The 14,399-nt window shown below is 40.1% G+C and overlaps 1 protein-coding gene across 2 annotated transcripts in view; it reads right to left on the bottom strand.

Moving 5' to 3' along the window:
- The window catches only part of LOC139749831 (uncharacterized), a 275,451-nt gene that overhangs the window by 59,737 nt on the left and 201,315 nt on the right, over nt 1-14,399 (bottom strand). For both annotated transcript variants that reach the window (XM_071664142.1, XM_071664132.1), the window contains one exon: nt 11,308-11,500. In XM_071664142.1, coding sequence (XP_071520243.1) covers nt 11,308-11,500 — 193 coding nt within the window. The remainder of the gene's footprint in view (nt 1-11,307; nt 11,501-14,399) is intronic.

Below are 14,399 nucleotides of genomic sequence, written 5' to 3'. Positions count from 1 at the left end.
TAATCATGTTTACCAAGCCTTACTGACACTCTTTTTTATGTACAATGGCATTAAGAAGCAGTCACATATGGAAGTACTTCATGGAACAACCAAATAACTTAGTGCAGTGTCTTTTGTGCAAAAAAGGTTATTCACAAAAGGGATGTGGAACTACATCTTTGAAAAATCATTTGAAATCCCCTCCAGTTTTTACTTTTCCAAAAGAACAGAGAAGGGGGCCAAGTGAGGATTTTCCCTCTTAGGCTCAGTTCTCTGTTCTTAACGCTACAATACTAATGCAGGAAACGGCGAATATGTATGAAAAAAAGAAAAGAAACAAACATCCCATGAAGAAATGGACAAACTTACTTTGGATGGCCTAATACCCAATAAGTGACAATGTTTATGCATGTTCAAAACAATGAAGTGTGTTTCTATTGGTTTCTATTGTTGTAAATAACTTTCCTCAGAGGTTATTTCAAACACATAATGATAAAAATTCCTTAAAATACCTGTGGTGTTTTTAAGGCATAACGTATCTCGTAATAATGTCAATGCAAAATACAATGCCTTCCATTTACTGCCACATGTAGATTATCATATATCTTTCTCTTATTTCTAGGCTATATAATTCAAGCTCTTTCAGCTATTATGGTGGTTCATATGTTCTATACTCTACAATTTGCTTCTAAACTATAATATAATTGTTTCATAATGATGTCAAATGTGAAATACAATGCCTTCCATTTGCTGCTACATGTAGATTGTCATATATCTTTCTCTTATTTCTAGGCTATATAGTTCTAGCTCTTTCAGCCATTATGGAGGTTTATATGTTCCATACTCTAAAATTTGCTTGTGAAGTTCTTCTGAATTATAATATAATTGTCTCATGGGTGACCTTACAACACATCAGTATTCGATCTTGCTTCGTCTGTAAACATAAAATATTTTCAACAATACTTTATATTGTCTCTTAATAGCAAAATTTCAAAAATCATTCCACTCGTTACACCCCTCCATTGTGCTATCTTTTCAGTATGCTCTCTGAATTCTAGTTTCTCATTTGTGTTAAAACCTAAATCTAAGGAGAGGTAATAGAAAGATGGTGTTCAACAGAAGAGATGTTACTTGAGAGACCAAGAATGTTGGTACAGGGTATAACGAATAGCAAAAGAGGCAGGTCTATCAGAGAGGGAAAGATCAAGGGAGGGTCCAGCACTACTACTGTTAGAGCCCTCACTCTCACTGGCAGTAAAGTCGGCAGGAAATAGGAGATTCCTAGTAACTCATGATGCCAGGTACAAGGGGCCATAGGTTTGATGGACTCTATCATGATTATATTAACAAACGAATGTGCATATAGGAAATGGCAAAAAACTTCGTGCTTGACAGAAGATGATGGGACTAGCTTGGCAGTCCCTTTTTGACGAGACAGAAAGTAAGACCAAAAAATCCTAACAAGGTGGATGCAAGATGGTTTGAGGCACAAATTCAATGCTCCTTATTCAGAATAGTAGATATCCTGGGCAGCTGCTGTCAATAACCTACTAACTAATGGAGTACCCAAGGGAAGGGGATGGGATGTTCCTTGAACCAGCTAGGGTACTGGGAAGGACCAATACATTAACATCTGTGCCCTTCCTCTTGCTGGCAGCAGAGTCACACAAGAAAGCATAACTATCTGCTTGCACTTTCCTCATTCAGTTCTCTAATAAAAATAATTAAAGTGTGTGAAAGATGAAAGTTAAGAGTAAATGTGAATAAGAGTAAGGTTATTAGGTACAATAGGGTTGAGGGACAAGTCAACTGGGAGGTAAGTTTGAATGGAGAAAAACTGGAGGAAGTGAAGTGTTTTAGATATCTGGGAGTGGATTTGGCAGCAGATGGAACCATGGAAGCGGAAGTGAATCACAGGGTGGGGGAGGGGGCAAAAGTTCTGAGAGCGCTGAAAAATGTGTGGAAGTCGAGACCGTTATCTTGGAAAGCAAAAATGGGTATGTTTGAAGGAATAGTGGTTCCAACAATGTCATATGGTTGTGAGGTGTGGGCTATAGATAGAGTTGTGCGGAGGAGAGTGGATGTGCTGGAAATGAGATGTTTGAGGACAATATGTGGTGTGAGGTGGTTTGATCGTGTAAGTATTGAAAGGGTAAGAGAAATGTGTGGAAATAAAAAGAGTGTGGTTGAGGGAGCAGAAGGTGTATTAAAATGGTTTGGTCACATGGAGAGGATGAGTGAGGAAAGATTGACAAAGAGGATATATGTGTCAGAGGTGGAGGGAACGAGGAGAAGTGGGAGACCAAATTGGAGGTGGAGAGATGGAGTAAAAAAGATTTTGAGAGATCAGGGCCTGAACATGCAGGAGGGTGAAAGGTGTGCAAGGAATAGAGTGAATTGGAACGATGTGGTATACCGGGGTCGACGTGCTCTCAATGGATTGAAGTGTCTTGGGTAAACCATGGAAAGTTTTGTGGGGCCTGGATGTGGAAAGGGAGCTGTGGTTTCGGTGCATTATCACATGAGAGCTAGGGACTGAGTGTGAATGAATGGGGCCTTTGTTGTCTTCCTAGCGCTACCTTGCACATGAGGGGGAAGGGGGTTGTTATTTCATGTGTGGCAGGGTGGCGACGGGAATGAATAAGGGCAGACAGTATGAATTATGCACATGTATATATGTGTATGTCTGTGTGTGTATATATATGTATACGTTGCGGACATGTATATATATACATGTGTATGTGGGTGGGTTGGGCCATTCTTTTGTCTGTTCCTTGCGCTACAGAGTGGGGCCAGGTGAGGATATTCCACAAAGGCCCAGTCCTCTGTTCTTAACGCTACCTCGCTAACGCGGGAAATGGCGAATAGTTTAAAAAAAGAAAGAAATAATAATAATGTTAATGTGCTGAGAGGTGCAACTGGAGGGATGTCTGATCATTATCTTGTGGAGGCTAACGTGAAGATTTGTATGGGTTTTCAGAAAAGAAGAGTGAATGTTGGGGTGAAGAGGGTGGTGAGAGTAAGTGAGCTTGGGAAGGAGACTTGTGTGAGGAAGTACCAGGAGAGACTGAGTACAGAATGGAAAAAGGTGAGAACAATGGAAGTAAGGGGAGTGGGGGAGGAATGGGATGTATTTAGGGAATCAGTGATGGACTGCGCAAAAGATGCTTGTGGCATGAGAAGAGTGGGAGGTGGGTTGATTAGAAAGGGTAGTGAGTGGTGGGATGAAGAAGTAAGAGTATTAGTGAAAGAGAAGTGAGAGGCATTTGGACGATTTTTGCAGGGAAAAAATGCAATTGAGTGGGAGATGTATAAAAGAAAGAGACAGGAGGTCAAGAGAAAGGTGCAAGAGGTGAAAAAAAGGGCAAATGAGAGTTGGGGTGAGAGAGTATCATTAAATTTTAGGGAGAATAAAAAGATGTTCTGGAAGGAGGTAAATAAAGTGCGTAAGACAAGGGAGCAAATGGGAACTTCAGTGAAGGGCGCAAATGGGGAGGTGATAACAAGTAGTGGTGATGTGAGAAGGAGATGGAGTGAGTATTTTGAAGGTTTGTTGAATGTGTTTGATGATAGAGTGGCAGATATAGGGTGTTTTGGTCGAGGTGGTGTGCAAAGTGAGAGGGTTAGGGAAAATGATTTGGTAAACAGAGAAGAGGTAGTAAAAGCTTTGCGGAAGATGAAAGCCGGCAAGGCAGCAGGTTTGGATGGTATTGCAGTGGAATTTATTAAAAAAGGGGGTGACTGTATTGTTGACTGGTTGGTAAGGTTATTTAATGTATGTATGACTCATGGTGAGGTGCCTGAGGATTGGCGGAATGCGTGCATAGTGCCATTGTACAAAGGCAAAGGGGATAAGAGTGAGTGCTCAAATTACAGAGGTATAAGTTTGTTGAGTACTCCTGGTAAATTATATGGGAGGATATTGATTGAGAGGGTGAAGGCATGTACAGAGCATCAGATTGGGGAAGAGCAGTGTGGTTTCAGAAGTGGTAGAGGATGTGTGGATCAGGTGTTTGCTTTGAAGAATGTATGTGAGAAATACTTAGAAAAGCAAATGGATTTGTATGTAGCATTTATGGATCTGGAGAAGGCATATGATAGAGTTGATAGAGATGCTCTGTGGAAGGTATTAAGAATATATGGTGTGGGAGGCAAGTTGTTAGAAGCAGTGAAAAGTTTTTATAGAGGATGTAAGGCATGTGTATGTGTAGGAAGAGAGGAAAGTGATTGGTTCTCAGTGAATGTAGGTTTGCGGCAGGGGTGTGTGATGTCTCCATGGTTGTTTAATTTGTTTATGGATGGGGTGGTTAGGGAGGTGAATGCAAGAGTTTTGGAAAGAGGGGCAAGTATGAAGTCTGTTGGGGATGAGAGAGCTTGGGAAGTGAGTCAGTTGTTGTTCGCTGATGATACAGCGCTGGTGGCTGATTCATGTGAGAAACTGCAGAAGCTGGTGACTGAGTTTGGTAAAGTGTGTGAAAGAAGAAAGTTAAGAGTAAATGTGAATAAGAGCAAGGTTATTAGGTACAGTAGGGTTGAGGGTCAAGTCAATTGGGAGGTGAGTTTGAATGGAGAAAAACTGGAGGAAGTGAAGTGTTTTAGATATCTGGGAGTGGATCTGGCAGCGGATGGAACCATGGAAGCGGAAGTGGATCATAGGGTAGGGGAGGGGGCGAAAATTCTGGGAGCCTTGAAGAATGTGTGGAAGTCGAGAACATTATCTCGGAAAGCAAAAATGGGTATGTTTGAAGGAATAGTGGTTCCAACAATGTTGTATGGTTGCGAGGTGTGGGCTATGGATAGGGTTGTGCGCAGGAGGATGGATGTGCTGGAAATGAGATGTTTGAGGATAATGTGTGGTGTGAGGTGGTTTGATCGAGTAAGTAACGTAAGGGTAAGAGAGATGTGTGGAAATAAAAAGAGCGTGGTTGAGAGAGCAGAAGAGGGTGTTTTGAAATGGTTCGGGCACATGGAGAGAATGAGTGAGGAAAGATTGACCAAGAGGATATATGTGTCGGAGGTGGAGGGAACGAGGAGAAGAGGGAGACCAAATTGGAGGTGGAAAGATGGAGTGAAAAAGATTTTGTGTGATCGGGGCCTGAACATGCAGGAGGGTGAAAGGAGGGCAAGGAATAGAGTGAATTGGAGCGATGTGGTATACCGGGGTTGACGTGCTGTCAGTGGATTGAATCAAGGCATGTGAAGCGTCTGGGGTAAACCATGGAAAGCTGTGTAGGTATGTATATTTGCGTGTGTGGACGTATGTATATACATGTGTATGGGGGTGGGTTGGGCCATTTCCTTCGTCTGTTTCCTTGCGCTACCTCACAAACGCGGGAGACAGCGGCAAAAAAAAAAAAAAAAAAAAAAGAAAAAAAAAATAATAAAAAAGAATTCTACTGGTTCAGTGGCATTCTACATTGGGTATAATCTGACCAATAAACATTTTGGTTGTTATTCCATCTTGTTTTCTTTTTCCTATAATTTCCACAGTATGACTTCAGACTCAACCATTCCACCACAGAACTACACAGTAACCTTACACAACATATCCTAGATGGCTTCAACTAACCACAATCCCCTTCCTGCACATCACTAGTGCCAATGTACATCAAAGAAGCATCTGACACTGTTCCATGAAACATCCTCCCCTCCTACAACAATGACAAAAAGGTGGCAAGTCAGTTTCATACATGACTGCTTTGTAATGTTACCCTGAAAAACTTAAAACTCTACAGTGCAGTTTAGCCTGGAGCATTTGTTTCTTAAACCCTCTCCAATCTCTTCCTACACAGCCTACCATTACCTCCAGCAAACCACAACATAAACTTCCTGTCATATGTTAATAACCTCACAATCACAACACTGACACCAAAGTAACAGCAACAAATATGCAGCACTCACCTTTGTCCCCCTAACCTTTATATAAGGGGTAGCATTATACATGCATTCTGCCAATCTTCAAGCACTTCACTATGATCCATATACACAAATGAAAATCCTCACTAACTAATAAGTCACCCCATTTCTTAAGACATTCAACTGCGATACCATCCACGCCAGCTACCTTACCACTTTTCATCTCATGCAAGGCTTTGACAACTTCTCTCTTCACCAAACAACTTGCCTTAACTCTCACTTCACATACCTCCCTGACCCAAACACCCTACATGCAGCCACCCTATCATCAAATACACTAAAAAATCCTTCACAGTGCTAACTCCATCTCTTCACCTCATCACTGTCTGTGGTCAATGCCTTTTTTGTCTCCTTCACTGATGATGCCAATGGTTTTCTTGTTTTTCTCACATTATTAACCTCCTTCCAAAACGTTTTCTTACTCTCCCCAAAGTTTTCTGATACTCGTTCACCCTCTCATTTGTCCTCTTTTTCAGCCACTGCACCTTCCGCTTGACCTCTTGCCACTTTCTCATGTGCATCTACCAATAACTCACACTTTTTCCCCGTCAGTACGGCCCATACACCTCTCTTCTCTTTTACTAACAAATTTACTTCACAAGCCCACCACTCACTACCCTTTACACTTTCCACATACCATACATTTCTCTAACACATATCAGTATTGTGTCCCTAAACACCTCCCATTTCTCATCCACTCCCCTTCTTTAATCTAATGTCATCTTCCGCCATTCTATAATCAATTTCTCCTAGAATTCCTTCACACAAGTCTTTCTTTCAAGTTCAATTACCTTCACCACCCTAATCTCACCCACATCATTTCCTCTTCCAAAAACCTCTACAAATCTTCACCCACACCTCCAACAGGAAATGATAAAACATCCCACAGCACGTTCAAATCCAAGAGTTTCTCTTTTGCATGATGTAGTATGTACTCCAATAATGCCTGCTAACCAGCATTCCTGCTCACCGACGTATACTTCTGTAATTCCCTCTTCTACACTATGTATTCCCAATCACCAGTCTTCTTTTTTTTAGCACATTACTTTACATGATGTTCACCCTATCTATTTACCTTACCGAATACCCAACATCCCTTAATTATACCATCAACTACCACATTATTCACTTTCACATCTAAATCACCTAACACTAATACTAGACCAATCTTACCCATCAAAACTGCTGACACTCACTTGGTAGCTCCCAAAACACTCACCTCTCCTCATCAATCTTCTTGTGGTCAGGTGTATAGGCAATAATAATCACACATCTTTTTAACATAATTAATTTCTACCTACATCAGTCTAGCTAGATATTACTTCATTACACTCTTTCATACATTCCCACAACTCCTTCTTCTGCAGCTATGATACCCCTTCTTAGCTCTCACACTTACCCCCATATTTACCCTAAAGGCATTCCTGAACTATTCTTCTTCCTTATCCTTGAGCTTCATATCACTCAGAGGTCGAACATCTAGGTTCCTTTCCCCAAACATACAACCTATCTCTCCTTCTCGTCTTGGGTATAAGCCCACACATTCAGAGCCCTAGCCTGAGCCTTCAAGGAGATGGGACCTCATTGCTTGACTCCTACTTCTGCTCCAACTTTTAGAAAACACTACAAAAAAGGGAGGGTTTCCATCCCTTCCACCCCTTAGTCACCTTCTACAACCCACAGAGAATATATGTGAAGGTTTCTTTCTCCCCATCTATAGATAGAGTTGTGCAGAGAAGGGTGGATGTGTTGGAAATGAGATGTTTGAGGACATCATGTGGTGTGAGGTGGTTTAATCGAGTAAGTAATGAAAGGGTAAGAGAAATGTGTGGAAATAAAAGGAGTGTGGTTGAGATAGCAGAAGAGGGTGTTTTGAAATGGTTTGGTCACATGGAGAGAATGAGTGAGGAAAGATTGACAAAGAGGATATATGTGTCAGAGGTGGAGGGTACAAGGAGAAGTGGGAGACCTAATTGGAGGTGGAAAGATGGAGTGAAAAAGATTTTGAGCGATCAGGGCCTGAACATGCAGAAGGGTGAAAGGAGTGCAAGGAATAGAGTGAATTGGAACGATGTGGTATACCGGGGTTGACGTGCTGTCAATGGATTGAACCAGGGCATGTGAAGCGTCTGGGGTAAACCATGGAAAGTTTTGTGGGGCCTGGATGTGGAAAGGGAACTGTGGTTTCGGTGCATTATACATGACAGAGACTGAGTGTGAACAAATGTGGCCTTTGTTGTCTTTTCCTTGCACTACCTCGCAAGCATGTGGGGGGACGGGGCTGTCATTTCATGTGTGGCGGGGTGATGAAGGGAATGAATAAAGGCAGCAGGTATGAATTATGTGCATGTGTATATATGTATATGTCTGTGTATGCATATTTATGTACACGGAATGTATAGGTATGTATATGTGCGTGTGTGAAGGTGCATGTATATAAATGTGTATGTGGGTGGGTTGGGCCATTCTTTTGTCTGTTTCCTTACGCTACCTCTCTAACGCAGGAGACAGTGACAAAATATTTATAAAAAAAATAAAACATTCTTTCTCCCCTCTCCCAAGGGTTATCATCAAAATCATTTTGTTACAGTATTATTCATGTCAGGTGAGTTCATATAATCCAGGCCTTTTGTAAAGAAGTTCTGATTAAATTGAGGATAGAGTTTAGAGAAACTGCCACCATTTGAAAATGGTTGATCATTTCTGCACCACATCAATGCTCCTCCACACACTGCTGTATCTAATCAAGATTTTTTTGAGGGGGAGGGGGAATCCTGATATACCACACCCTTTGTATTCACATGACAGCGCCCCATGTGATTTTCCCTATTCCTACTAATCAAAATGAAGCTGAAAGGCAGATTTGATGAATGTTCCAAAAAACAATAATAATATGAAAGCAGACTGATCAGTTCACAGTAGATGGCTTCCAGGGTTGGTTCCAAAAGAGACAAAAATTTTGGACACCTTCATATTTTCATAGGGAGATTACTTTACAAGAGAACTGCTTATAAAAATGTTGTATAAACACTTTTCTTTAAAATAAAGGTTGTCTTAGAACTTTTGATCACACCTCATATATCACTGTTACCAGTAAAATCATTATATAATCCCAAGGATCCTCATCTAGAGGTTCAAGGCTGTGCTACAAACAGCAGCAGGGAATGGATGGACTCCGTTGGAATGAGAAATCCTTTAAGATCATATTCACATGATACAACCTCAACAAAGGTAACCCCAACTTGTGATGCAACCACAAACAGGAGTCCAGAAACACCTGTTCATGCCAACATTCCATTGACATAAAACATGCATCTGCTTCCTAAATACTTTTTACTTGTACCATATGTCATCTTATATAAAAAGGAAAGCAAAGGATAGATGGGGAGTACCTTACTTTCTACAGGATACTGCCAAAATAACAGGGCTAGTGCAAAGCACTAACTGTACACCATACTAAATAAGACTGCCGTCTTCATCAAATAATTTTCTTTTAACCTTCAATTAGCTACCATGCATAGATTAGCACAAACCTAAATAGCTGTGGGTCTTTTTGCCTTCCATGGTAGTTTGTGTTTCACCCCTTTAATTCTGCTCATAAAGGATTTCTGAATTTTCTCTCACTTCAATTTGTTTTGCTGGGGGACCACACAACACATACAACAATTCTGCTTCTCATGTATACACTAAACATTTTCAGTAAAAGAGAGGGAGAGAGAGAGAGACAGACCCATCTTGGAGTAACTATAAAGGGATTTTGCCAGGATGGCAGGGCTAGTACACAGCGCTCAATGCACTTCTTGATTGATTATACTTTTTGTCTCAGCCACCACTCTTTTCCATTACATATTGACTTTAGCAGAGTCTAATCCTCTTTTAAAAGTTTATAAAGACATTACATTCCATTTCTCACAGAACTGTATTAAGTAGTACCTCAAGCTCTTTTGCTAGATAATTCATATATTTCAAATGATATCTTTTCTGTTCCCAGGAATCACTTACAATTTGATAATCCTGAATCTTCCTTTCAGATTAAGTATATCATCACTCATGACTTCTATTCACACTGTCATGAACCTCTCTTATCTCTCTAGAGAGTATTATTCAAGTTCTTTCAGCCTCTCACATTATGACCCTCCCTTGTCTTTCTAAGGTGTTCAATTCCAGATCTTTCTGCCTCTCACAGCAATTCATATATTTGAGTGAGACCAGCATTTCCAAACCTGGGTGGCATTGCCCTCCTCATTCAGCATATTTTTAAATCAAGGGAGTTACACACTGGAGGGGTGTCAAGCAATTGCTTAGAAAATTTCAGTGCTTCACTTTATGATACAAAAATGGAAAGGAAGCATTAATTGTTTCTAAAACACATGACAGCTCAGTGGCCACAGGTGTTTCTGCTGCCCTATACTTAAATTCTGTTATAACAAAAGTTTATATATTATAAAAGTACAAGAATGTTTAAAAATTGCTGAAATTATACAGTTTGCTTATAATGGGAGTCTGTTAATAAAGAGATAGGGAGATAATCACCTTGAGGCAATGAATCAGTGTTGCCAAATTCTGCTATCTAGTTTTACATTTAGGTCAATGTTGCTATTTCACGTAACAGAGAGACCCTGTGCAGTAGTGGCACAAATAAATTTTTCTTTTTTAAGGATAATGATTATTTCTGGGAATTATACAAGGGTCTTCGACAAAACACATTCTTGATGCAAAATTTATCTGAATTTTGTATGAAGGGAGCAGAAGCCATCACTGCTTCTTGAAAAGGGATGATGGGTTGAGAAGGCTGGACACCATCATTCTATAGAGGCTATCAATTTTGCCTATGAAGTGTTTCTGAATTCTTTATAACTTATTTCACTCTGCTTCACTAGTAACCATACAAAAGAGTAGTAGTGTAAGTAAACTGAACATTTTCATCATTAGCTTTCTGTTTCTCCTTGTTAAAGTTACCATTATTGTACTACTCATCAACTGGCTCGAAATCATTCTCTTATCAATATGCTCCTAAAAATCACATCATTTCATTTTGACCTGTAGTAACTCCAAAGCCTTTGACATTCTTTTTGCTCTATATTTCTTTCCATGTAAGGCACTTGCAGGAAGGCAATGTAATACTATTAACTTTTCCCAGACTTATTTCCTCAAATTTCTTGTTAAATTTCATGAAGTTCTCTTCTGCCCATTTGTGTATAATTCCTGAGACTGTGTAAGTTTTCTTGATCTCCTTATCCACTGTTTTACTTATTTCAATGAGGCAGTAGAGTTCAGGAAATGTCAAATGACTCCTGAGCACTAGCACAGTTTGAAGTGAGAGCAGTAGGGTTTTTGTACACCAAATGTGAAATGTCAAGAGTGAACACCCTTATCAATTTTGAAATGTACTTTTATACACATTTTACTTACCTAAATGCCCTGGGAGCAAATAAAGGCATAGTTTTGTTGAAGAATCCTTTGTAAGAGGATGTATATGCCATGTTTGGTTGGAAGTAAGTGGCACTTGCATTAATTGTTGGGTTTGCTGCCACATCTGCCACTGCTGACAGGAAGTAATACATAAAACCAGGGTCATACTCAGAGGCACTTGCAGAGGCATTCACTGTAGTGGAAGAAAAATATAGAATTAATTCAGCATAGATGATACATACTTTTTAAGAAGGTTCCAAGAAAAAAATCTATTAGCCATCTATCAAAGACAAATTTTATATTCATCACCTACATACAGGGTTCCCACTCTTTTACTGACATAAAATTCAAGGCTTTTTCCAGGATATTTCCAGGATCTGTAAATGTTTTCCAGGATATTTTCTACAGGGTTTTCAGCCCACTTAATCTTAAATGGACTTCAATGGACAAACCATCTGGATAACACTGATCATTGGTTTATGTTTGTTCTATTGAACACATTTATAACTTAGTTTACATGTTAGTTCTAATGATTTAGGATTGGACTTGTATTGAAAGGACTATCAAGAGCTTTCTGTATGAGGCTGGCTTTCAATGCTTTATAAGCCACAAGATGACCAACTTGTTTTGGACTCAAATAAAAAGCCCTTTCAATTTCTAAAGATTCAATAATTTTAGCGTTAGCTATTTCCTTGCAACATTCATCCGTAACTTCCTCTGAAAATTGTTTCTCTCTTGTTAAAGTTCTTGGTTCCAATTCAATGCTAACTAAACGCTTTGAAAGTAAACATGTGATATTTATAAAAATTTCGCAATCTTTGCACGTATTTGTATTTAACGATATTGCATTGGTAAAAAAGACTTTAACCCAATTTGAGTCAATAAGAGTTGACTTGGCAAATGCGAAGCATGTTTTTTAAAAAAAATTGGCCATCACGATCATTATTAACCATTGCTTTCATTACTCCATAACAGATGTGAGCAAGCGCTATCGAGACCGCGATTTCAGTTCGATTCGTACCATACAACTCGCCCCACAAAAAAGCCGCAATGTAGCAATAAAGTATATTCAGGGTACGAAAGCAAGGGACGAATGAGGCCCAAGGGAAGTAACTTTTTCCTAACTTCCGTTTCAAGGGTTTTTTCCGGACATTTTCAATTTTAAGCATTTTCCAGGCCTTTTCCCGGCCAGGAGCACCTCAAATAAAATTCCCGGGTTTCTCCCGTTTTCCCAGTGGCGTGGGAACCCTGTATATCAAATCTAAAGCAAACGTTCATGAGAGACAATACTTTCTATAAGAGGTTTGTATACCGCAATTTTTTTCTCATACTTGTTCCTTACTTCCCCATCTTAACATGGAGGCACCTGCAACAGACAAAAAACACCCTCATTTCCTCACATCCACTCTAATTGTCATGGACAATGTACCAAAAACAGACCATCCATTCATAGCCAAGCCTCTCATGCTGTGGTTTCCCTTGACCAATTCATAAGCCCCATTTCAGCCCATTTACAGCACACTGGCACCTGTATACCATCATACCATACCACTCCAATTAATCTTATTCCATGCATACCTTTTATCCTCCCAGGTGTTCAGACCATGACAAATCCTCACCTCCCCTTTCCTTCCTTCACTTCTGACATGTAGATCTTAGCCAGTCTTAATTCACTCAATTCAGGATATCTAGGTCAGCTCTCTCAACTGGGCTATATTTACTACCATGCCTTGCTCTTACACTGTCATTCCTCAAGTGAGGAACAAACATCACACCACATATTGTCCCCAGGCTCTGGACTCCACTGGACTAAGTTTGGAATCTAATGAAAATTCCCTTGAAAGCCCAATACACTGCAAGCTTAGCCCAATAAGTTAAGGACCCATCAGACTGAGTGAGGTATGTGATGGAATTCTTCATTAGTTCCAAACATGCTAGGCATCAAGAGAACATATGACAGCCTGTTGGGCTTCACCTCAGTGTGTTTTTCTTTTATTTTAGTAACATACATTGGTCTTTGCACACACTTGTGTATAGTTTTGCAATGACTAACAACTGTTTAATGGTGCAGTACTGTCTCTTGTACCTTTATAACTACAAAGATCTGTCACTGCTTGCCAGCCTGGGATAAGCATCTGGTTGGTCAACACAAACATACTAAGTGCCCATATTTTCAGACAAATGCAGCACTTTTATAATACAAAGGCCTGTCTTTTCATATTAAATCATGGCAAATAAGACAAGAGAACAAATAGGAACACTGGCGAAGGGAGCAAGTGGGGAAGTGATAATGGATAGTGATGACGAGAGGAGATGGAGTTAGTATTTTGAAGGTTTGTTGAATGTTTGATGATAGTGTGGCAGATTTTGGTTGGGGTGGTGTATGGTTGGGGTGGTGGGGTGGTGTATGAAGTGAAAGGGTCAGGGAGAATGATTTGGTGAAGAGAGAAGAGGTAGTGAAAGCTTTGCGGAAGATGAAATTCGGCAAGGCGGCTGGTTTGGATGGTACTGCAGTGGAATTTATTAAAAAAAGGGTATGAATATGTTGCTGATTGGTTAAGGATATTCAATGTATGTATGGACCATGGTGAAGTGCCTGAGGATTGGAAGAATGCATACATAGTGCCACTGTACAAAGGCAAAGGGGATAAAGGTGAGTGTTCAAACTACAGAAGCATATGTTTGTTGAGTATTCCTGGCATATTATAACGGAGGGTGAAGGCATGTACAGAGCATCAGATTAGGGAAGAGCAGTGAGGTTTCATAAGTGGTAGAGGATGTGTGGATCAGGTATTTGCTTTGAAAAATGTATGTGAGAAATACTTAGAAAAACAAATGGATTTGTATGTAGCATTTATGGATCTGGAGAAGGTATATGATAGGGTTGAGAGAGATGCTTTGTTTAAGGTTTTAAGAATAAAAGGCATGGGAGGTAAGTTGCTAGAATCAGTGAAAAGTTTTTACCAATGATGTGAGGCATGTGCACGAGTACGAAGAGAGGAGAGTGATTGGTTCCCAGTGAATGTCGGTCTGCAGCATGGGTGTGTGATGTCTCCATGGCTGTTTAATTTGTCTATGGATGGGGTGGTTAG

This window comes from Panulirus ornatus, chromosome 1 (genome assembly GCF_036320965.1).
Source record: "Panulirus ornatus isolate Po-2019 chromosome 1, ASM3632096v1, whole genome shotgun sequence".
Taxonomy (NCBI): domain Eukaryota; kingdom Metazoa; phylum Arthropoda; class Malacostraca; order Decapoda; family Palinuridae; genus Panulirus; species Panulirus ornatus.
The sequence above is the reverse complement of the archived record's forward strand: the minus strand, read 5'-3'. Positions and strand labels throughout refer to the sequence as shown.